A 24,875-nucleotide genomic window follows, 5' to 3' on the forward strand; every position below is an offset into this window, starting at 1 on the left:
AACAAAGGGCCAATTTGCCCTCTATCAATCTTTTTAGTTCTCTGATATGATTGACGATCATCTCCGTTTTTTTTTTTACTACTCGTAAGTTTATTTTTCGCTCTTACATATGGTATGATTTCTACACCTTCGGTGTGATTGAAAACGGGAAAAAATGTCTGTTTTGTAATGACCTCTCTGTGAGAGATAATTGAGACATGGGTGCCTTTTTTTTCTCTTACTTATCCTGTTAATTCACAGTGATGCTGTCGGTTTCCATAATCAGTAATATCAGAGTCCTTCGAAGCATTGAAGGACTCTGGTAATATTCATCGACAAACGCATGCGATGAGCTGCCGGAAGCGCATTTGAGCACACGTCATACTGTGACCGAACATCTTTCCTGCAGCGGCGTATGCGAAAGCCTCATCACGAAAGTGCTTTCTGAAGACCCGCACGTTAGCACTGGCGCAGCCGCTTGTTTTTACCCAGCGGCCGTGGCATTGGTGTCCCGCATTTCTTTAGGTTTCAGGTAATGATTCAGGAGGATCTGTAGCATACGCGTGCGGTGCATACTCACAACTGTCGACGAACATATGAGAAGGGTGAGAGTATTGCATCACTACACATGCTTAGATGTAAGGGTGGGATCTGCAAAACTAAGGAATGATTTCCCCTGCACTGCTCTTTTTAATTGTGCTCCGATCTGATCAACGATCGTCATCGTTTTGTTTCATTTTTTTTACCACTGATATGTCTACTTTTAGCTTCAGCTTAGATTTTCGGTAATGTATAGATGTTAGTTTCAAGTGCCTTCTATATGAGCGCAAACTTGACAAAATGTTTCGTAGGAACCTCGCCGTGAGAAATGTTCGAGATGCGTCAGTGCTTTTTTAAGTTTGTTTTGTTAATGTAAAGTAAATCTGTCATTCTCCAATGTCAATAAATACCCGTGATAAGCCGGTGGGCGTATTCGTGAGCACTCGTCTGATGCACACTCCCGAACAACTCAGCTACCGCAACGTACATTAAATCCTCGTGGCGAGAGTGCTTTTTTCAGGCCTGCGAGTTAGCGTTGGCATCTTTTTCCCATTTTCGGCTTTACCAGCCAAGTGTAGTGCATTTCTCTACATTGAGAGGAATGGTTAAAATTTGCAGCGGGATCTGTCTCATACGTGTGGTAATGAAGCACCAAACCGTATTAATCAACAAAATGAATCTGCTTGCACGCAGTCTAGCGCTGTTTATGCGGGGATATCTCGACCCGCAGGTCGCGGGATCAAATCTCGGCTACGGCGGATACATCTGGGCTACGGCGGATGGAGGTGGAAGTGTTGTAGCCCCGTGTGCTCAGATTTGGGTGCACGCTTAAGAACCCCAGGTGGTCGAAATTTCCGGAGCCCTCCACTATGGCGTCTGTCATAATCAAATCGTGGTTTTGGGACGTTAAACCCCAAATATCTATCAACGGTGATATGTCCAGCAGGCCAAAAAAAAAAAGCTTCTCACGCAGGGAACTGAATGTGGCGCACCGCAATTTCACCTGAATGTCGCATTCCAATATATGACGATGGTCAACTTTTTATTAAGCTTTTTTTTAAAATTCGACCTGTACATTTCGGTTTTTACAGTACTTCTGTAAAGACACATATTACTTTCGTGTTTTATCAATTCGTATGATGGAGGGATCAACCATGTTTTTTTCACAGCTGCACGAATAGCAATTTCTTTTTTGGGTGTGAAGGGAATTTGAATAATAAAGTGTCGAATATTTCTCGAATACTTCTGAAATACTTCGAAGCAAAATTACAGAAAAGATGTTGAAGAATCTTAAATTATATCCTAAAAATTTTTAGATTCGCAACGGCGCAACTGGGCAGCGCCATATTGGGCTCATTGAAAAGACCATTTGCTTCATCTTCGAATTTCCCTCTTCAGCTAGGTTCTTCATCCGGAAAGAAGCATACAAAAAGGAAATGTTTAAAGTTAATTTAAGGCCTCCGAAGTGCCGTGTTGCTCCAGCGTGCCTCGCCATTGGTCCTATCTTCGTTCCAGGAGAGTATAATTTCTTGCTTGCGGTGGTGAGGTCACAGCTGTTGATAATACTTAATAATGCTTTTCCACTCCTTCTGTGTGCACCAGTCAACGATCATTTAGCGTATAATTACACTTCAGTTTGGCACCTGCAACCGGAACCTCAGTAATCAGGTTATAGCGCACTGCGCTCCTTGAACATTTCAGACCCGCATCTTGGACTGACTATATGTAACGTTAACTTGTGGGACCTGCGCTTAGAGGTTCTGCTTACAAGCATATTGGACTTCGAAGGCTGTGATGGGACAGTTCTTTGTATTTGCAATAAAACATGACATGCTTTCAAACATTGGGCACTGTCGCCATGCACACCACAACTGAGCTTACTGCTTGAAGTCGTAGCTAGGCCTCCTAGCATCGCTCACAGCACGAATTTACATGGCAAACCTGGACTTTGCTATCAAGGACATTGCGGAGCAGACATACGAAAGCGGAGAAGCTGCAGTGTGCTTCTTTGCTAGGTTGTGGTCACCGAAGCACTTTGGTGGAGTCTGTGAGCCACCTAGCTATATCCTGTGCTTTCTCCCATAATCTGACTGAAGAAAGCTGGGCAAAAACTGTGCTTGACAGGAGTGGGACTGCTTTGCACCTCTGGTTTTCAGCTCAAAACTTTTTGAGTTCATACATTCGAGTGCAGTCTATATATAGACCTTTGAAGAGGTGCTGTACGGAGACACAAAAGTGGTTGTAATTTTGCAGTTTTCTCCGATGACATATATATATCTCTTTCCGTCCCAGTGACGACTGTACTGGACAAACCAAAAAAGGCGATGCAGAAAAGCATGCTGAGCCATAGTCGGAGCCGAAACCACTTTTGCAGCTTCTGTAAGGGGCTAGCAATATAATTGTGAATGTTTTTCCTCCTTCAGCCCCACTTCCTTGTGAGGGTGCCTTAGAAGATGAGCGCCCTCCACGAGGAACAGCGTGCGCATAGTGGGGTTAGGTATACAAAATCATTTTAGGCGCTGTCTTTGTGCCATTCAAAGGATTTAAATCGTGTGTGCTGACTGATGTCCTCTTGAAACAATGAGGCAAAAAGGTCTCTTTTGTAACCAGTAATTTGCTCGCAGTGCGAGAATGTTTTTATGTCCAGTACACTGGACACCAAGATTCAGTTGTATCGCATCGTGCCAAACATGCAGAAAAAAAATGAAAACTAGGAGTGAGCTTCAGGTGACGAACTTGAAATTTATTCATTAAAAAAAAATGAAGCAGAAGCATCCTGGGAATTCTGTCAAGAGCATGTTGCACGAGGACAAAGCATCGTCTCAGGAAATTGGCTTCTGTACGCTTAGCGTGCTCCGTTCTAGGTTTTTTGCCTTCATGGTGCTATGTGCAACTGTTAACCATCAAATTTTTTTTCTTTTTCCAGGATTAAAAACAAACCACTTTTTGGTTTTGTAAGACGATCAACCTTCTGACAGGACCAAAAGCAACACTCTTTTAAGGAAGTTAACAGAATATGTCCACCCATCAGTGCAACAAAGGAATCCTAGTGTCCAGCATACTGGACATGGTTCCACTGTGAACAACATTGTGTTTACAGTCTCCGAAATTTTTTGCATGCTTCTTCAAAAGTCTCTTAGCTATGAAAAGAACACGGAAAAAATTTTCCCTCTTTACCGAAAATTTGGTATGGAAAGGGATATACTAAATGCTTTTTGTGCAGGTCTGAAATTGCTGGAGCACCAGTCCAAGAAGGAAGACGAAAGCTGTCTGCCCCGCCTTCTCCTCAAGGATGTTGCCCCAACTATCGAATTAACCAAGCTGAACCACATCAATATGGGTGAGCTCTGAAACCTTGCATTGTGAGCAGCTGGAGTGCTAGCAATGTGTCACTTACACGAGACTGCACTAAGAGGCTTACCTTGCAGTCGCAGTGGAGACTTTCTTCAAGCTGAAGTATATTTGAGTTTGTCAAAACATTATTACGTGAATGGAATATGCGGAAGAGGAGGCACCAATTGTAATCACTGAGCTGCCACAGTAAAAGCTCACTAATTTGACCGCTGTTAATTTGGAAAATTGAATAATTCATGTGTTCTCGGGTCCTGGCAAGCATATGTATTTTTAGTGATGTCAAAGTTCTGTTAATATGGGCATGTTTGGCCGCAACCCAGTTTATTTGGATGATTCTCGGAGCATGTCAAGCACGAAGCACCACAAAGGTGCTAGGCAAAGGAGTGATAACGGGGTTTGTGTACAACTGACATGGCCGCGGGCATTTGAAAAGGTGTAGTTGCCATCCACACTCTTACGGCAATTAGGTTGTCGGCAATCAAAACTTTCTTTAGAACAGACTATTGTGTGAGTTGGTACAGATGAATTGTTTTAGAAAATAGAGCTACAGAGAAGACAAGCAGTGTTCATGTGGTTAAAAATTCTCTTGATCTTTTCTGCTGCACCATTTTCTTAAAATATGAACCCAGCTTCAGCAGCTTTAGTAAACATGTTTCGCTTTTATTTTACTTGTTGTACACAAACTATGTGGGCACTATCTATCATTGCGTCGATTGCAACTGGGGTCAAAGCTGGGACAAGCAGTCGTTTGTTTTCACCATGTGCCTTCATAACTGTGTCATCTATGACTGTGCATTAGTCTGCCGGGTTTATTGAGCAGCTAATGTGCAACTCGTCACTTTTGTTTCGACTCTGGATGTAGGGAGTGTGCCTTGAAAATTGCCAAAGTGAAAAAAAAAATGGTTGGGTTCTTTGATTTAGTTTCCTAGTGCTCCACAGAGTTGCATGCATTAGATAATCAACAGGTAAGATGGTTAGTCTAGGCGTAGGGCTCCATCTGATTTGAGGTGGTTGCAGATTAATTCAAGAAATGGGAAATATCAAATACAGTAGACCACATTGAGGATAAGTACATTGATAAAAAAAATATCTGTGATTGAATGGAAATCTATTATCCCTATCGTTAAATAAATTTTTATTCTTTGAATGTAGACGCTACCGGTTTTATTCTATTTGTAGTTACCAGGGTTACAGTTTTCTTTTGTGTGTTATAAAGTGAGGCCTTGTTTTGTATTGTGAGCCTTTAAAACTGGACACTCGTTTGATTAGGGAGCGTGTTGCAGTCTGTTAAATACTGCCACTTTGAATAGCTTCGTATGTTACTTCTGCCTCTTTTTATGCAGCCTGCCAGGTGCTTATAACAGTTTAGTTGGTTTTATCCAAGTTTTAATTAACTCTTCGTTACCACGTGAAAGTGGTTGTTTTTCATATGTTTCGGGAAGATTGTTTCTGCCCATTTGAAAAGTACTCCAGCATGCATTGCAGCATACCAAACTTTGTACATGGAAATGCTCTTTCCAAAAAATATATGCTGTAGAGCGACAAAAATATTTTAGAATGAATAAAAATGTAAAAAGTGTGGAATATTTGGTTGCCGGATGGTGAACAGTGCAATAAAGAACACTATATATTCAAAACAATATTCAAAACAAAGAAAACTCAGAACATACATTTTATATATAAATGACCCAGGAAGCATTGGAATTTTTGCGCATAATGTAATAAAAAAGAACAATATCGCGTGCAGTTCTAAAATGTTAGGAGAAGCTCTGCAGCCAGTGCCAGCACACCGTGCTCCAGTGAAGTGTGGACCACGCACATAACGAGAATAGCTATAAGATTGTGCACAAAGGTCAGAAGCTACACGCAGTTGCGGTGGAGGAGACAACTTCAGGATGTAAACAAAAGAAACTCATGAACGACTGCGGATGTCTCAGGCTGACGCAAAACATCGTCGTTATAAAACTTGAAGCTCAGGTGCGGTCATCCTCGAACTCTAAGCTCCTTCTCACTCAATTCAGGGGTGGTTGCAAGACAGTTTTCGAGCAGCGCATGTGTTTTGCAGTGCTGGCGCGCACCCATGCGCTCGTGACGACGTCAGAGGAGCAACTAGTGACACTAGATGCAACCCTGTGTTTGATATAACGATGCAAGGAAAACCAAAGTTGCTAGAAACTGTCATAGAAAGCCACCTCGGCACTTTAAACATGTAGTGGACCTTCGTGAATATTTTTTGTACAATAAATTTTCTTTGACTCCTAGGAACAGCTCACTACTGAACAAATTTCTGGCAAATTTTAATGCTTAACATGGTGAAATTGCAAAGCGGACACTTTAATTTGATATTTGGCTTGCCAAAGTTCTTTTCATTACAGAACTTCAATGTAACTGTAGCATAATCACGAGGGGCACGCACTTCTGTCAAGTTCGCCAGCCTAGTGCACTTTTTCAATACACACTTTGGTTCGTGCAAAAGTCTGTCGAAAATCACTATGTTGCCAAAACGGGCGAATTCGTATTGATTCTGAAAGTTGAGTGGCTGGACTAACTACTAGAAAGTGCTGGGTGCACGAAAAACAAATTTAACATGTCACAGCTTATGATCCAAAAGTGCCGATCACTGGTGATCGATTTGAATAGGCGGGGTAACGAAAAAGTTCAGAGAAATAGACTAAGTAATGCTAAAATAATGCTAATAGTGGCAGTGCTATAGGACTATGGGCGGGATTGCATCACTCTAAAAGGAAAGGCAGATATGGTGCACACCAAGAGATTATTGCTCTGAATCACTGTAGTGTTGCTGTTGCTGCATTTTTGGAAGAAAATCTTGTGGCAAAAGTTTTCTTGTACAGTGCAGTACAATCTATATTCGTGAACAAAAGTTTAAAGTGACATGGTGGAGAATTTATTGGTGGCCTGGTGGCCTAAAAACCAGACCGTCTCTTTGTTCATGTGCAGGTGGAGTAAAAGTGCAAACCACGGAGCAGGCCACTAATGGAGTAACCTATTTTCGGGCTGTCCTCAATGCCTCGCACTTGCCTCCTGAATTGAAGCGCATGGTTCCACTCCTGTGTGAAGTTCTTACTAAGTATGTGCCTTCACTGCTTTCACATTGCACTACTATGAGGAATTGTAATGTGTAGCAAGTAATAGTTCTAGTCCAATCCTAAACAAGATACAAGCTTGCAGGAAGGCAGAGATTTGAAGTGATGAATTGTTAAACAATGATGCTTCTAAGCATTTTGGACTAGGAGACTGATTTTGGCACCAATCCTCCTTTTTTACGATGCTCTTGCACATGCACCCTTCCCCTAGTGAAAAGGTCACAAAATACCTGTTTTCTGGAAGGCTTTTGTTCTGTCAATACAGTGTTTCCCGGCCCCTCCCGAAACCCTTCCAAAACGGCAGAGGGTAGCACAGGAAAATTAAAAAGGTAGATTGCGTTCTTTGGAAACATTTGCAGGCAGCTCCCTCACATACAGTTGGGCAGTAGCATTTGTGGATGTAGAAGTAGGATATGGGAAATACTAAAGGACCACTTTTATTGCAATGGCAATGAATATAGACACTTTCTGTTGATTGATTTTGTGCTGTAGATATATATATATATATATATATATATATATATATATATAAATAAATAAATAAATAAATAAATAAATAAATTAATCATTAAAGAAAAATAACTCGAAAAAATATTTTCAGACATGTGGAATTGAGCGGGTGACCTCTCGCAGAGCCACTGAGTGACGAGAAAGCACGTCCTCTGCTGTTGTAACTGCGAGGTATTATATGCACCATTTACGCTGGCGGTATGCCCATCTTGGGGGAAATATCAACGTGTTCGCAGCTTTTCCAGCGAGATGGCACGAAGGGTGCGCACAGCAGCCTGCTCGTGTACTTTGCCTTACAGCGCGTGCCCCCCCCCCCCCCCCCCCCGTGCATGCGCACGTGCGTATCTTGTCATGGCAGAGAAATGTACGTCTTGTGCTTTCACCGGAACGATTGCGCTGTAGCAGGGCTCTTGAAAGTCACTTCACTCGCTGCAGTCTCACCATTCGCAAAAAGAGCATGCTTTTCAACCGCAGTGAATTAATAACTGTGACTCCAGTTAGCCGTGGCAAATAATTGTACGTCTTAGCTTTCACCGGAACAATTGCGTTGTAGCAGGGCCCTTCTAAGTCACTTCACTCGCTGCAGTCTCTCCATTCACAAAAAGAGCATGTTTTTCAAACACAGTTAATTAACAACTGTGACACCAGTTAGTTTGTGCTCATCCTATGTATACCTGTGCATGTACGTTTCGTGTGTCCTTTGAGTTTGAGCAGTGTGTTGAGCGTTGAGCTGTGAACATGGTTAGCTCGTTCTCGTCCTGTGTGTTCTTCTTGGGGGTTCTTGCGTCTCTAGTTGCGCACTGCACGTTTTGATCTGTTTGTCGTTCTTCGCATGATATTCCAATTTGTTGCTGTCACATTCATTGCTTTGCCCTTGCAGCGAACTTATGAGTTTTTTATGTAATCATCAAATGGCCTTATTAGCAGAGTTTATTGCCTCACAAATTGGTTGCTGCAAAAATTTATGGAATCCGTGATAGACAAGAGGAGGTACAGGAATTTGTTGCATGATTTGAGCGTTTTTTTTTATGTGCTCTTGTCTTGACTTTACGTAAGGGAGTGATAACAAAGGGGCAAGACTCTATGCCAGCATGTGTCTACTTTATCACACTATAATCTGTGGCAGCACCTCGAGGCAAGAAGCCAATATGATTCAATGATCCAAACGCCGCTCTTGGTTTATGCCAGCTATTAGCCAGTAGCAGCAACCTGCTGTATGACATCATTCAGAAGCTGCTACCGACTTTAAATGGAGTGAGGACAGGTGTTGTATGGAAAGAGGGTGCTTGGGAAAGTGGCAACTTTGTGCTTTGCTTGTCAACTCTACGTACCACGTGCACGACCACAAAACTTGGCTGAGTTGCCCTTAGCAGTGTTTGTTGTTAATAGAATGTGTTTTTTTTGCGTAGTGTATTTGTGGTGGTTCACGACTCCTTCAAAGAAAAAAAGGTGAAGGGTGATAGGCTTACTGAGTCTTCCAAGAAAAGTGATAACAAAAATGAATGAAAATCTTCATATGTGCTATGGCATTGTTCATAATGTGTGGCTAGCTTTCTCAGAAAACTGTGCTTTGAAATCTGCTTGTTCTTCGTTTGAAGAAAAGACTGAATAATGGACATTATATCTCTTAGGTGTTATGTGCGTGATCAGGAATCGGCACAAGCCGTGGCATTAAAACAGGCAGTAATTGGCTTTCTACCCTCACCTTGCAACTACCAAGAATCATTACTTATTGGTGTTTATTTGCTCGAGTGAATCAGTTTCCAAGGTGTATGCATGATAGAATAGTAGTGATTATGTGTAGTGATGCAGATTTGCCACCCGTGCCTGGAGTACATGCCAAGGCCAACAAGGCTATGCAGCTGTTTTATAAAGAATGCTGCTTTCCTGTATTGGAAGCAGCATTGGGTTGGATTGGTTGCTGGGCAAGAAAGTAGGTGGAATATTCTAGTGGTAACTACCGCAACTGGAACATTGCTACCCCTATGGAGCTTTGCCTGTGCTTTTTCACGAGACAGCCGAGCAGCTATTCAGCTTGCTTACATCACTGTTTTAGAAGAGTGGCTATAAGTCAATGCTTAGAGCAACAGAGTTGCACTTACTCACTGAACAAATTTGCTTGCTGACCAACGAGCTGTCTGGCATGTGGTGAGTTTCATGGAACTCAACGCTGGTGCGTCGAGAAAATGGCTTCATTTATCTCATAATTTTGAATTGGCGAAAGCAGAGTTTCTGTATGATGCCTGCTTCCTAAACATCCCTTTTTCTTTCAGAATGGGCACTCAAGACAAGGATTACCGCCAGTTCTCTCAGGAAGTCGAACTGAAGACAGGGGGACTCCATACTTCTGTGCATATCTCTCCTCACCCAACTGAGCATGGCCGTTTTGAGCAGGTAATGTAATTGTAGCAGCACATCGAAGTGTTATGTAACAAAGTGTATAAATTCATTTGGCTACCAATAACTTGACCTTGCATTTATTTTGTTAATCACGAAAGACACCTCTTGTGTGAAGCCAAAGATAAGAAAACCAAAAAATTCACTTTGTACAAAAGAATATAAATATATAGTTGTTGTGCTACAAAGGTGTTTTTAGAAAAAATTCTGTTTAGAATTCCAGCATTACTTATGTGAAGCAGAAACAATTTTAAAGAAGTAGAAAGTTATGTTTCCAAAAGTATTTTACTAGCTAGTGCGAAGGCAATTTGAAAACTTGTCTGATACAACAGAAACCCCTCATTTTGGGTGCATTTAAGACCTTATTATAGCCGCTGATTCTTAGTGCAAGTATTTTTGCTGTAACAAGCACTCAATACTATATATTTTGCAAATGCCTGCTTTATAGGTAATTAGAAATTGCTTTTGCAGTCAGCTAAAAAATTTCAAATAATAATTAGTATTAGTGCATGGGTCAGTAACTGAGCTGGAGAAATTGCTAAAGAAAATGTTTTCTTTAACTGCTGTATGTTTTCTTTTGTTTACATTGCTCTGAAGAAGTTACATGACCACAAATAAGCTGTCTATCCACTGCTTTGCATAGAGGGGTCAGTTGAACTTGTTTTTAGCTATATGCGATTACTTCAATGGTGTTTGCTTGCTTCGTTTGGGTATCAGCACAGTATGATATTTGTATTTATTTGTCAATGTGATGCCTGCACAGGCTCACTCTTGTAGACAAGCGATATTGTTTGGAAGGGGCTAATGAGTGGCTGACTGAATGCTGCATAAGTATAAAAGTGCGAGCTGTGCAGAACTAATCCTCCTAAACTGCTTGCTTACTATTGATGAATGAAATCAAGGGAATTAAAGGGCTTGTTTTTCTTTGTTAAACACAACATTAATGAAAACAATCTAGCCAAGGAAAGCACTATAGAGGATTTCATTTGGAGTAATTATGATTTAATTGGGCAGGAATCGAAGTGGACGAAAAGACAACTTGCCACCTGCAGGGAACAAACCTGCAACCTTTGAATAAAGCGTCTGATGCTCTACCAATGGAGCTATGGCAGCCGTTGTCCTCTCGCTCTCTTTGTTGAGTATATCTGTGCATTAAATCTGGGGTGCCAGTCACCGCCACTCGTAGTCATGACAGCAGTTGTGGAACACACTTATTTGCCTACTAGTGTGACAAAGCATGTGATTTTTTCGCGGGCTTGAAATTGACTAATAATCCCTCTCATACAACCTGAAGGCATCAAGTCTGCTAGAATGAGGCCCTCTGCATGAATAAGTGAGAGATGGGATATTTAAGGGCTCGTTTTTATTGCGATAGCAATTATATGGACACTCTCTGCTGGATTTTGCTGCCGACGTTGGTGACTGCTGTCATTCACCGTATATGTATACGTATCTATATATATGAAAATGCAAGAAAGAAAAATATCCAGAAAAAGACTCCGGCACGCGGATTCGAACGTCTGACTTTTTGGTTGTGTGTGGCGTTAGCCACTGAGCGATGAAGGAGCACCTCCTTCAACATTGAAACGGCAAGCTATTTATGTCTACCACTTACTGCTGGCAATGCCAATCTCTAGGTAACTATCGTGTTGTCAGCATTACCAGCTAGATGGTACAATCAGCGTGCATCGCCAGATCGCCAGAACGCAGTCTGACATGTTGATCTCTCACGCGTACTTTGCTCCTCAGAAGGGGGGAAGGTTGACGCTCACGCGCGCGCATGTGGGGTGGGGAGAATTGTACGTTTTGGGCTTCCACCGGAACGATTCTGTTGTAGTTAGCCAACAAAAGTCACTGTACTCACTGCACAGTCTCCATTTGTGAAAAGGGCGTGCTTTTCAGACACAGTGTAGTAACAACTGAGGCACTTATTCGTGTTCATCTGTATCTGTGAGTATGTTTCTTGTGTTGTTTGTATGTGAGCAACGCGAGGCACGTTTCAGTCTACTTGCTATTCTTCACGTGATATTCCAATTTGTTGCTATCGCATTCATTGCTTTGCCTTTGCGGCAAAGCTGCGACTTTCTTTCTTTGTTAGACAAACTCTAACACATTCATATCACATTCTTCTTATTTGTATCATACTTGCAGCAAATAACATCCCCTTTATTTTTCTTAGTTTGATTGTCTGTTGAGTCTCATCAATGTTGCTTACTGTTGAGATTCAGGTTTTGCTCAGAGATAGCATTTTACAGTTAGTTTAGTTTAGCATCACATTTGCTGACATTTCTTTCCATCTTAAGCGACAAAATTGAAGGACGTTTGGTAAATTCTAAAGTGTGTTCAACCTAAGCCTGTGGCCATTTGAGTAGGCTAGCTTTGCCACGTTTTTTTTTATTGGTTCTTTTTTGCTTTCTCAGCAATCATGTGGATTACACATGCTTATCAATGATGTGTTTGATAAGAGTGGCTTGATAAGAAAGAGACATTAAAGGCTTTTGCCTTGATAAAGTGCAGCTGGTGTGTGGGGTGATGTTGCTCAACATGTCGAGTCCACTGTAGCAGAATAGTGACACTGTTTGCCCTTGCAATGAAAGAAATAGTCTCGAGTACTGCTGTTAGTTAGCATTGTTTAATAATGATAAGATTTATGATATATACTAGAATTTCACTATCATAGCCATACTGGAAAAATCGCATTTAGTTTCCTGTCAGTGCCCTGTTTGCAAAGGTTTACCATTGGTGATAGATAGTACACGGTATTACGGTGCTGCTGCACGTTTCTTCGGCAGGGAGTGCTGTTATCATCGCACTGTCTGGAAAAGAACACAGAAGCAATGTTCTCCCTCTGGAAAGAACTCATCCTTAGGCAAGTCTTGTTTTTTGCTTGTGACCTCGTTGGCTGTTCATGCTCAATTAGGGACTAGAGCAATATCTCAGAATGGGATGTGGTATTTTCAGGATTGCCATGCATGTTCTAAGCAGTGTCGAGGCACGGTATGCATGTGATGAAGTGTTATGCCTCTCATTCTTATGCTCACTTTGACATACCATGAAAAATTTCAGTTGAACCAGGTTGAGTCAGAGGTAAGGGAGGGACAGGTGTGTTGAAAGCTGATGCAGTGTCTTTGACATTGATTGGTGAAGTATGGCTGGATTGTTTTATTTAGAGAAGGGGGGGGGGGTGAATTTAAGTCTTCACCACTGCTGCGGAGCGTCTTGACAGCATTACATTCACTGTGTACTGTTTGTGCAGGTTGAAACTGGAAGATGATGAACGCCTGACGCAGCTGGTTCAAATGTGCGCAGCTGGCTTGGCACAAACACTGGCTGACTCTGGCCATCATTATGCCATGGCACAAGCTGAGAGCTACCTGAATGCCTGCGCCCAACTTCAGGAAGAGTTTACGGGTATTTCTCACGTAAGTTTATCCATTCAGTGATTCCACTGTTGTGCCAACTATGACAAAGTGGTCCAAATAGGATTTACTGCACCATCCTGATAAAATCAACTTAAATTGTGCCAAACTGCACCATAGTTTTGGGTATTGAGGTGTTTGCACCCCAATACTGGTGATTGCACCGCGAGCACGTCAAAACATGTACAGCTTGATCTTGAGCCTGCCAAAGCCACAACCACGGACGAAGAAATATTCTGCTGAATATACTGCGCTTGTTCGTGCGTCCCGAGTAAACGATGAGCTGATGGTTAAAAAAGGTGAATCCGATAGCAACAAACTGTATTATTCGAAGTAAGGCTAGTGGCTCTTTTGCATCAGATTCCTTGTAACTCAACAAAACACGGGTTTAAGGGAATATGGCCACTCCAAGGACCAGAGCAGTTTTCGTGTTATCAGTTCTCCAAGTTTGAAGCAAGTGTTGAGACTGCTGCAAGTTTATGACCAGTCTTCTAATGCTTATCGACATAGCACATACGCGAGCCATCGTGCCCCTTGAACAAAGCTGGAGATTTTTGCTGCCCCAAAGTGTTCCAGAATAAAGCTTCTGCTGCTCCGAAAATTGCACCAGATCAGGAGTCCTTGGTAGTATCAGTGTATTTTTAGTTTTTCTCATATTTTATTTTGATCCATTTGAAAGATGCATACTATTATTTTGTTTTGAGAAACATCAAAAAGTGAATTAAAGCCATTGTGGATGAACTAGAGAAGCCTCAGCATCGAGGCATAATTTTGGCAAGAACGACTTTGTCGAAAATTGAGTTCTTTGTTATTTATCTTTGACTGAGGAGGTATTTGTCAGAGTGATGCACTTTATTATTTTGTTACCTTTGACGAATACTCTTTCCATAATCAGAGCATTGGCTTCTCGTTGAAACTTCTATTATTTGCCCCCTGTTAAAAATAAGCTCCGTTTTCTCAGACCCTGTTGCCTTAGAGCCACTGTAGAATTTATGATTTTATGAAGGTTAGAGGCAACACGAACAGGCGAGCTAGTTGGTACTGATTCATTCTGAGATAATGAAATGGCGACGAAGACAAGGACGAGAAAGACTACAGCAGCAGTGTTTGTGTCGTTATTTTTCTTGTCCTTATCTTCGTCACGCTTCTATGATTTAAGAAAATAAAAGGCATGCAAATTTTTTTGTGTGCTCTGGGTGCAGAACAATAATTACAACATTGGTGCAATTTTTAGTCAGTCTGGTTGTCTATTACTGATTGGGGTCACTAAAACATTTTATTTTTCTGCCTGTTTGGGATTGCTTTTGAAACAGGTAGGTGTGCTCTCGAGAATATAAACCCCTCTTTAGCTGTGAGGTTCACAATTTGATTCAGGGTACTTCACATTTACTGATACACATTATCTTTGCTTACAACATTCATGTTATTGCTGTGCTAGTTGAGCCAAATTGTGCCAAGAGGTGAAACCTGCTAAACCCAAGAGCATGAAGGAATTATGGTTACATTTTGTGTACATCCAGAACAAAACTTGATCATTTTTTAAATAGTTGGCATTTTGCTGTTTAAGGAATGGAACTTGTTGACGCATTTTTGTTTTTTGGTTTAGTATTTAGTTGTGAAAAACCACTGGGCCGGCACAGAACGCGAAGTACAGTCACAGCAAGAGCTAGAAGAGTGTCTTTTTTAGAGTTTTTTTTTTAACCACTATTGGGGCATTTACTACAAGCACACTTGCATAGTACCCTCTATGCCATAAATCATAAAAATTTTTGTGTAGAGGGAAAGCGTCCACTGTGCCATTATGTATCATTCTTCGGAAAAGGGCGATACCAACTACAGTCAAATTTCACTACAATGAAATAGATGGGACGCTGTAAAAATTCGTTGTCGCAGAATTTCGTAGTAGCGAAATTTCATCTATAGGCCACAAAACTAGGTAAGATCTGATGACTATGACTCGTCCTTCAGTCCCAGCAAGCGCATGCATTTAAGTCTCGCTAACTCAGATGTACCTGGCTGAACACTGAGTGAACATACTTTCTCGTGTATAATACGATCGAAATATGCAGAAATTTTGGAGCTGAAGTTGGGGTGTGAATTACCGTATTTACTCGCATAAGCCTCACACTTTTTTTTGCGGAAAACTGATGAAAAGTTGGGGGGTGCAAGAATTACGCGGGAGAAACTTTCCACGAAAACGTACAGAGCGAAAAAGAAAACCAAGTGGCCGCAGGTCGGGATTCTCACGGCATAACGATAAAAGCACAGGTTCAACACAAGGCAAGATTTATTTGAGACACAAAAGGCGCAATCAAATAGTCGAGAATTTGGAATACTGTACGCAAAGCTTGTGGGCGTTGCGAGCGTAGCGGTAGCATTCGTCGCTCAACAGGAGTCTGCAAAAGGTATGCGAAGGACGTCAGTATTGGGCTGATGGCCATTTAACAGAATCGTCCGAAGTTGCCTTCTGAAGAAATAAAGTTAACCATTGATCCCAGTCTTAGGCACACGGAAGGCCCAGCACGTCTTGGTGGCTTTCAGCTGCCGTCACCAGTAGCGAACACAAAACTCGTCTACTTCGAAGGCCTACCGGTGGCCCTGTTGCCGTTGTTTAGTGCATGATCAATCACTTTCAACTTGAAAGCAGCCGTGTAGCTTCTGTATCGCCCCATAACATAACAAGATAACAGACACAACATACAAGTCACGCCGCAATGCACACTTGCCACTTTGTCTTTGATTGGATCGGATTGAGTTTCGGTGCGATAAGAGTATGCTCTATGCTTAGGAGATGGCACCAGACGGCGCTCGCTATCATCATCAGGGGCTGGAACGAGCAGACGACATTATAGCGGCAATTTTCGGGGGTGCGATAATTACTCGAGGAAAAAAAGAAATCATATTTTGGTTGAGCGATGTCGGGTGTGCAAGAATCATGCGAGTGCGAGAATAACACGAGTAAATACAATAGATGAAAATTTTGGCACGCAAGTTGGCTTCACGGCACGGCTTCACAGCAATGCAAAGAAGACGGCCTTGTAGCAACACGCAAGTAGTTTTTTCTTCCTCCAGCTGTTTGCGGTCGGGGGTGCCGGTTATTAGCAGGGGCGGGTGATCCAGAAGAAAATACAATATTCAGACGACTCTCGGGGCATGCCGAGTGCACAGCGCCGTGAACCGAAGCTTCATTAGAGGCCGACCTGCAACTGAAAGTGACGAAGCTTTGCACTACTGTGGCCATAAGTGATGAACAGGAAGGCTGTAATGCTTCGTGTCGTTTTATGCCTTTATTACCTTTTATCTACGGCTGTGATAGCTGCGCACCTTCGGATCGTATTCGCTATAGATTAGCAAGTTGATAGCGAGCTCGGGTTTTCTGCGCAGCAGTTGCGGCAAACACTACAGTTATGTTTTCAACCTGTGTGTGCTGCGCTGGCCGTGCGCATGACTTAAAGGGAAGCTGAAGGGATTTTAGAATTCAATGAAACTTCGTGTTTAGGAAGGACCGACATTGCTGTTGACAATGTCATAATTGTTTTCGCAGTTTAGCAGCAGGAGCTTTAGAACAAGCGAAATAAAAACTTTTTTTGCTCTACCCCCATGAGCGCGCTGAAAGTGTGGGCGTGGAAACATGGGGGCGTCATCTTCGTTCTTCTGGCCCGGAGCAAGTGTTCTTTCTCATCTTCAATCACGGCCTCCGTGACTAACCCATGACGTGCCGTTGCCGGAACTAATCGAAGAGGCCACACTTCAGCAGTGGGGTTCTTCGATTTTCTACTTCTGGCTACCCACGGGCTGCCAGAGCCAGCCAGAGCGCGCTCTTTTTTCGGGCTGCTCCGTCCCCCCCTGTGGCGCACTTCCAGTTGGCGTTAGTTTTTCTCGGGTTGGATGGTTCTGGCGACCCGCGGGGAGCCTGAGGGTCACCAGATGCTTCCTGGACAATTTAGTCGTGGAAGCTCGCTGGAAGGTTTTGGGCACGTTTCGGGCTAGTAGACGCCAAAAAGACATGATACGCGCTCGGCGCCATCTTTGTGAAAACTCGACTGATTGCAGTGTGGGCACTTGAGGACTGCACATTCGCTTGTCATTACGCAAGGCGTTATCTTCTAAAGCCTGTTCCGCCATGCGAGATGAGGTGATTACGAGTGGCGGCGAGTGTTTGAAGCTACTGTCCATCGCTTTTATTATGTTTCCCGTGAAGCTTCCTCCTGGGAACAACACGGCGAACTGTTGCCTGCAAAGTGCGTAGGGCACATGCCACAAAAGTTATGTACTACACGTTCGTATGCATGCATGGAGACAACCTTGAAGTTACTTTTTTTTTCCGTAGTAGTCATTTGCAGAGCCGTGCCTGCTTTCTGTGCATTTAGCGAAGACGGTGGCAGTCAAACTAGCTTGCTCCATCGTATGTTTGTGTGCGTGAACCTTTAAGAACTTGACTACTCGATCGATCTTCGATGGTGATAGAAGGTCCTAGATCGGGACTGTTGTCTTCAAGTGTGTGATACTCGCTGGTTGCGAATGGCGTGCGAGCACACTTTGATCTATGTGCCAGCATCTGTGGTATATGATATTATACGCTTTGATGCGGAAAAAAAAAATCTGAAGACCGAGAGGGATTCAGAATTGTATACATCCTTCCGTTGCCTATTTCATCGTCAGCTTTGTCTCTGTTCACCTCTTCGTTATAATGCCGCGCAGTATATACGGTTATGACAAAGTAGGTGGAATCAAAGCTGATATACATGATATTTGTTAAGTGCCACTTAGGACTGGAAAACAGGCCCAGGCAAGTCCAAAAACGGGTCGAAAACGTGTCACGCAAAAGTTTATTTTAGATACGATGTGCACTCATGGTACCTATACCTACGCATGTCTAAACTTTAGACAAAAACATAAGTTGGTCAACGCGTGTTTGCGATGTATACTACGTGATAGATGAGCAGGTATATATCGCTCTTTTGGGGACACAATCACTTTCGTGTGATTTAGCGTCGTGTTGTGCAATGACTGTTACGTGTACTAAAAAGACGTGACCTTGTTAAGTCGGCAGCGTCGCGACAGCTCACCTTGCATCATTCTCGAGGTGGGGTGCGTCAGCTGGCTGTTTCGCTCGCAGACACGGCGAGTGATCGTGCGAGCGTATGAAGTCATACCCCAAATGCGTAAGTTCAAGGATATCATTTCAGCTTTTCGCCGAGCTTAGCGACGTATTTTAAAGCGGACAATGCAGAAAAAAAAACAGTGCGCACGAGGCGCATTGTTTCGTTTGCTGCCACGGCGGTAGAGTTTGTTTACATTTACACTGGCTGTCCCAGCGTTCGATTTTGCAATCTTCGGGTAACTTCGGGTTGTCTCAGGTTCCCCACACATGTGACCACAACGCTGTTTTTTGTCCCGACCGGGACTAGCTGGCTGACCCGCTGGCTAGCTCTGGCTGCCAGAGAGCTGCCAGAGGCCTGAAAATCCAAGAGCCCCAGTGCTGCTGTTGCAGATTACGCGACATACCCAGAATGATGTCACCGTGTTCGCTCGGTGTCTCAAGAAGCCCGGCGGCCACAGCCACTGTTTTTTCACGAAAAAGTGCTGTTGGCCTTCAGTTTTGAGAACTCTCACATCGCTTTTCTAATTCAGGGTCAAACTGTCCTTACACGCTCGCTCCTCAGTCATTTTTTAGAAAAGTGCTACAGCTTCCCTTTAAGCACTGTGTCGTTGCTATCTTTGTTCGCATTATTACAGCAATAAATATCGGGCTGAGTCAGTGCGCGTTGACTACGCGCGTACTTTCGGGGTCGCCCATGATCGCGTTCGACGCGACAGCATTTGTGTTTGCAGCAGTCACGGCAGAATGCCGTCACGCTGGGACTAGGTGCGTGCTGCTCGCGTGTACGCCTTCACAATGCGGGGTTGTCATTTACAATCGCAGAGCTAGGGACGACGAGCGGTTAGCTTTGTTTTGAGCACGACGTCAAAAACATGTAGCAATGTTCTTGAAGATCACAATCCTGCCGCGGCCCACACGTACATCAAATTTCCACCAGCAACATGTGGACGAGCATGCTGTCGCCGTGCATCTCAATGGTGATAAATTTAGCGGGATGTGCGTGTAGTGGCAGAAAGCGTGTATTCGATGAAAACACGGTTGTTGCGATATGGCCGTGCGTTCTGGATGGCACGAGCCGTTGAGAAGTGGCCGAGTTGGTATCGGAATTTCACGTCACTCCGAGGTGAGTTCGTATAGTACTCGCCAAAACTTGTTAAAGCGGAAATATCTGGGGAAAGTATTAGTTGTGACGAGACATTTTTCACCTTTTTTATGGGCGGCTGACGGGGAATCCAAGTATTCGTTGTGATTGGAATTTTGTTGTAGCGGAATTTGTTATAGCGGGATTCAACTGTACATACTTGTAAGGCATTATGTGCATTTTGTTTATGCTGTGGCTGAAAACGATGAAATAAATCGAAGGGTTCAGTAAAAGGCTGGAGTATGCAACGATCCACTCATTACACAATTCACATTGTGTGGTGCATAGTTTTTACATTCTAAAATGCTTTATTACACATGGTAATGTGATTAATTGCACGAAATAAAGCTTGCATAGGGTCAGTTTGCAATGGAGTTCCAAGCACTGTCATTGCTCAGTGGTAGAGTACTGGGTTGCCATGCAGAGTGCCCAGGTTTGATTGCCATTCTATCCTCGGCTTTATTTATTTCGCGTGATAGCGGTTGCAGACGCCGCCACCGGCAGCAGTAGACAACTACAGCACCATTATCTGCCCTTGTTGTAAACTCTTAACAGCTTTCACTTTAAAAAATTTAGCTCAGAAGTTGTACAAGTTAGACATGCCAAAACCTCAGATCTATTTTTGAGGCACACTGTAGTTGAAGACTGGATTAATTTTGACCACAAGCCACCTGGGGCTGTTTTAAAGTAGCGCTTAAAAATCACTTCTCACTTTAGTGTGTATACATCTGGGGCCCGTAAATGCTAGAAGAAAGACGGGAAAATGTCACAGTGCTATGAATAATTTACTAATTTTCGGTAATAGCTTTTCTACACTCATATTTGGCTCTGTTCGCAAGATGTTACCATGTCATCACACCATGGCCCAGAGGATGGCAGCATTAGAGCAGAGCAGTGCAATGCGTGACACTCACTCCAGCTTGCTTGATTATCTGCTATGCTGCTATGTTGAACCTCAAAACTAACAGCAGCAGAGGAAGCGGCTAAGTGAACCTCTGCATGTGCCTAGACTTGCAATGTCCGGCTTCAATGCAATTGCCTTCGTATCATGATGGCATGACACAGTAATTGCCTGGCAAACTAAACCATATGTGCCTGTAATGCCCCTGACACACGGGCACCCTGAAGTCCTTTAGACAAGGGGACATCTTTCGGAAAGGCGTTCGGGCGCAGTGACACACGACAAAGGAGTAACTCCTTTCCGGTTAAGATCCTTTTCGCAAAATCAGATTCCGCATCTACTTTTCTGGCAGGAAGGGAGTACTCTCGCATACAGTGTGCATAATTTGTCAATAGAAGAAAACGGGTCGCAACACTGCGGTGCCCTGTTAGTATTTTTTTGCGCTGAGAAAATGTTTTCATTTTCAGCAGCAGTGCGATTTGTTGAAAAGTGAAGGCCTATAGTCTGTCCATACTCTCAAACGCCTGCATTACGTCACTAGCGCGATCATGTTAGGGTTGGCAGCGGCAGTTGCTGTGTCGGGCTCACTCGAAAACATTGCTTAAAGTGGCCGTCGCCTAATAACGGCAATGTGTCTTTGAACCAGCGGGGGGACAGTGCAGAAGCAGTCAAAATGAAGCTGTTCATGACGAGTCTTTGTTTGAGGCTCATCACTCTTGCCTTCGCAGCATTTAGCTCATCTTCGATGGAGCCGAGGGCGACAAGAGTCAGGCCCACCTCAACTGTTGCTTTATCTCTGTCTCTGCGCTGAGACATCGCAGGACCACGATGAAACACGGCACGCCGTCACTGACCCAGCTGGACGCAGCCATGTAAAAAGCACGACAAAAAACAAAAACAGCAAAACACCGACTGTTCATAGTTGCCAGACGAACTTAAGTTGCTGCTAAAAATGCAAAAAAGCGAAAGAAAATTACGGGTATGCGCATTATAAGCCACCAGACAATTAAAAAAAAACGGTTTTATGCTCCGGCATCGCTGAATGTGATGTACATGCGCAGATTCTTTTTAATACTTCCAATCTTGCTGCTTCCACAAACAGCGCCATTTTTTCTGCAGCGTTCTTCTGAGGCACCGCCTAAAGCAGTAGTCCGGTGCCGTGTGTCATCAGCGCCACTCCTTTCTGCAAATGGTCCCCTTAGGCGACAAAAGGGGTTTACTTCAAAGTACTTTACTTTTGCCCGTGTGTCACGGGTATAAGAAACTCTCTAATGTCAAGTTATTTAAGGTATTTTTAGGCTTGCCAGTTTATCTACCAGGGTTCAGAAGTCTAGGACCTTCAAATAATACAAACAAATTAAAAGCAAAAAATATTACGCCATTACTATGAATGTGAACCAATGCATGTACAGTTGATTTTGCATTCCATGCTCATCTCATTGTGGTGCCTTTACAGCTGGCATTGAATTGACCTCAAGCTTAGCAATGCAACATCTCAGTCACTAAGTTACTACAGTGGGTTGCATAATTAGCAGCTTCGCAGTCATTATGACGACAATCGTGTGCACTTGATGCTGTTTCAATTCTGTTGTATCAGTAATGAGCCAGCAGGGAGGCTATTTCTTACAAATATTAATAGAAAAGGTAGTAAGTAAGGGCAGTAACTGATTATCTTGGTGATAATGAATTCATAAAAAAGAAAAAGAAAACAGGTAGCATTTGTGTGACTAAATGTTTAAAGAAGAAATTTTTACTAGTATTTAGAAGGTTTCTTTTTTTCAGATTATTTCAGACAAAGTACATGACAATTTTTGAAACCTGAACTGTGTCTACATAACCATTGCCTCAAAAATAGAATGAAAGGGGTAAGAGCATGAACTAAATTATGCAATTCGAAGGGTTACTGAACATGCTTCATACATTATGTAGTCTTCATACAACATTTTTTCCTCTGCTGAACACCAAGAAACATGCATTTTTAGTGTTCTTGCTTTCTCTTGATGAATGTTTTTTTTTTTTGGGGGGGGGGGGGGTCTGAGCAAGGTCGTGTTTATGTCATGGGAACTGTAGAGCGAGTGTTTTTTTTACTTTTGATTCTTATGCATAAAGATCTAAAACTCTCAAAACTGATAGAACCTCACACTTTTTTTTTTACTGCAGATAACACAAATGAAGACCCTAGCTGAAGCTGCAAACCTCAAGTATTTGTTGCCCCAGTTGAAAGCCTTGGCAGATGCCTTACTCAAGAAGGATTCTATGAGGTGAGGAAATGTTGAAGCCCAAGTAGGAAAACTGAGATGTTCTTATTGAAAGCATCTTTCAATGATTATTAGACAGAAGTTGGCAGACAAGAACGGTAATAGACTTACATGTTTAGTAAGGTTGAAGCAACATTGCAATTTGACAGTGTGATTGACTAGTTGCTGACTTAAGATGGTCGGTTGCAAAGATGGATCGCAATGCAATGGACATGTGGGTCACATTCAAGTGTGTTTCATAGTCCACTGGTGGCAGTATTGGTGCACGTCCGTACAGGCCTGTTTACTTGCTCGCTTTATTCATTTTGCCAATTCTCGCTATGAATAGCTTCGCTCGTTTCTCATGGCTTAGATATTGTAATATGCTGCCATCATTTATAGAGCCACAATTTTGAGAACTTACAAATGAATAACACCTCTTTGAAAATCTTTATTTTTTTTCCTAAGTAACTGCTGCATGTCAAATTACTTTCATTAATGAGCTTCCTGTGCGGCCTTATAAGCAGGTGCTCAAAAATTGGTTGTGGGGCTCTTAATTTTTTCTGAGCTTGTCTGTTTTTGTTATCAGACGCGGTCAGATTTTGTTATTTATCTGGATGTTTACCTGAATTTGGCAAATGTGAGTTGAGTCAATTTGCTGGGTGGTATTTGGCTGTCCTTATCAAGTACTGAACTCATGGATTGAAACAAACAGAACTTCAAGTATAACAAATGGTATGCCTTGGTGCTCAGGATAACCACATCATGTCACTGCAAAACCAGTCACTGAAAGTGATATCGGCTCTGGGGGGGCTATTTAGAATGCATTCTGTGACAAAATGAAACAAAGCGTAATGAGAGGATGAAAGGAAGCTAATAGCCACCAGGCGAGCTGAGGGAATTCAGAAATGCAGAATAACTTATTTTTAGCGGACGCATCGACTAAGAGAGGGAACGACACCAGCGCTACTATCAACTGAAGGTTTTATTCAGAAAAGGAAAATATATATATCAATGCTATCACCTGTTGCCCCTGTGCACCATTGTAGTCTTAAAGTCCAGGGCTATCGCACCGTATCTGCTGTGCTCATTATCCGCTTCAGCAGCAACACTTCTTTTTCCAAAATAGTCACTGACGGGTAGCTCATACAAGATGATTGCCTAATGTTGATAGGAAGTGCCTCTGCGATCTCTCATGCGGTGCAATCATGGTGCCTAAACAAAATGACTCTATTCGAAAAGCGTGCCTTGCACCCACACTTTTCACAATGTATGGCCAAATGCGTTAGCGGCCTGCCCTCGAGGAGGGGTGCTCCCTTAGGTGTATGTTTATGCAGCGACCAGTCTGCCCCTCATACAATAAAGGACCGTTAATTTGAACTCGGTTATTTCAAAATCCCACTTAATTTGAAGTATTTCTACGGTCGCGTGTTTTGCAGTGTAAGTTTGAGCGGATAACTTGAAGTGGCGGTCAGCACAAGTCCTTTTAATTCGAAAACTTTGAGTCCAGTGTGCCAATGCCTGATCCCGATTTGGCCGCAAATCTGTGGAAACGACGCCTCTTAAGAGCCATTAGACAATGTACTTAAGTGATACTAATGAGTAATAGCTGAAGCACTTCTGCCTCATTACTTCCAGCTTGAAAAATAAAATTATATATATAAAAAATGGTCTCGTGATCAGCTAAAATATGCGCCTGTGGAAAACAAGGTATGCTTCACTGCAATACTGAAGTGGCGTGCGGGCAGCATGTTGCATGTTTCTCGCAATGTTCGCGCGTCATGATTTATTCGTTCTTTCTAGAACGAATAAAAACAAATAATAAAAAGAAAAAAGAAACAAATAAAAAAGAAACAAATAAATAAAGGACAGTCTGGAAAAATCTGCGATGTATGCGAACCTCCAAGTGCCGGTTGCTCCAGCAATTCGCGCACTTGAACAGCTGGCGGAGTTTTTGCCTGCAACGCCTACTTCGAAAACTCGGGCCAAAAGCTTCAATGGTGATGTTTTCCAGCCAAAACACATTGCGAGTTTCATCACACTGTTCGTTATTAAATTCTTTATTTTACGAGAAAAAATGGGCCAATGGTCGATGTAGCGAGAAGGCGATATGCTGCTCGCGTGTCACCGGTGTGTCGCAGTGAAGATGTCTTGTTTTTCGCAATTGCGCATTTTAGTTGATAATTTTT

The 24,875-nt window shown here is 42.8% G+C and overlaps 1 protein-coding gene across 3 annotated transcripts in view; it reads left to right on the forward strand.

Annotated features, from left to right (window-relative positions):
* LOC119161093 (presequence protease, mitochondrial) overlaps positions 1-24,875 on the forward strand; it is a 271,037-nt gene that overhangs the window by 176,934 nt on the left and 69,228 nt on the right. For all 3 annotated transcript variants that reach the window (XM_075879940.1, XM_075879942.1, XM_075879941.1), the window contains exons 15-20: positions 3,743-3,859; positions 6,832-6,961; positions 9,761-9,881; positions 12,677-12,753; positions 13,141-13,306; positions 22,610-22,710. In XM_075879940.1, the coding sequence (XP_075736055.1) occupies positions 3,743-3,859; positions 6,832-6,961; positions 9,761-9,881; positions 12,677-12,753; positions 13,141-13,306; positions 22,610-22,710 (712 nt within the window). The remainder of the gene's footprint in view (positions 1-3,742; positions 3,860-6,831; positions 6,962-9,760; positions 9,882-12,676; positions 12,754-13,140; positions 13,307-22,609; positions 22,711-24,875) is intronic.

This window comes from Rhipicephalus microplus, chromosome X, assembly GCF_043290135.1.
Source record: "Rhipicephalus microplus isolate Deutch F79 chromosome X, USDA_Rmic, whole genome shotgun sequence".
Lineage (NCBI taxonomy): Eukaryota > Metazoa > Arthropoda > Arachnida > Ixodida > Ixodidae > Rhipicephalus > Rhipicephalus microplus.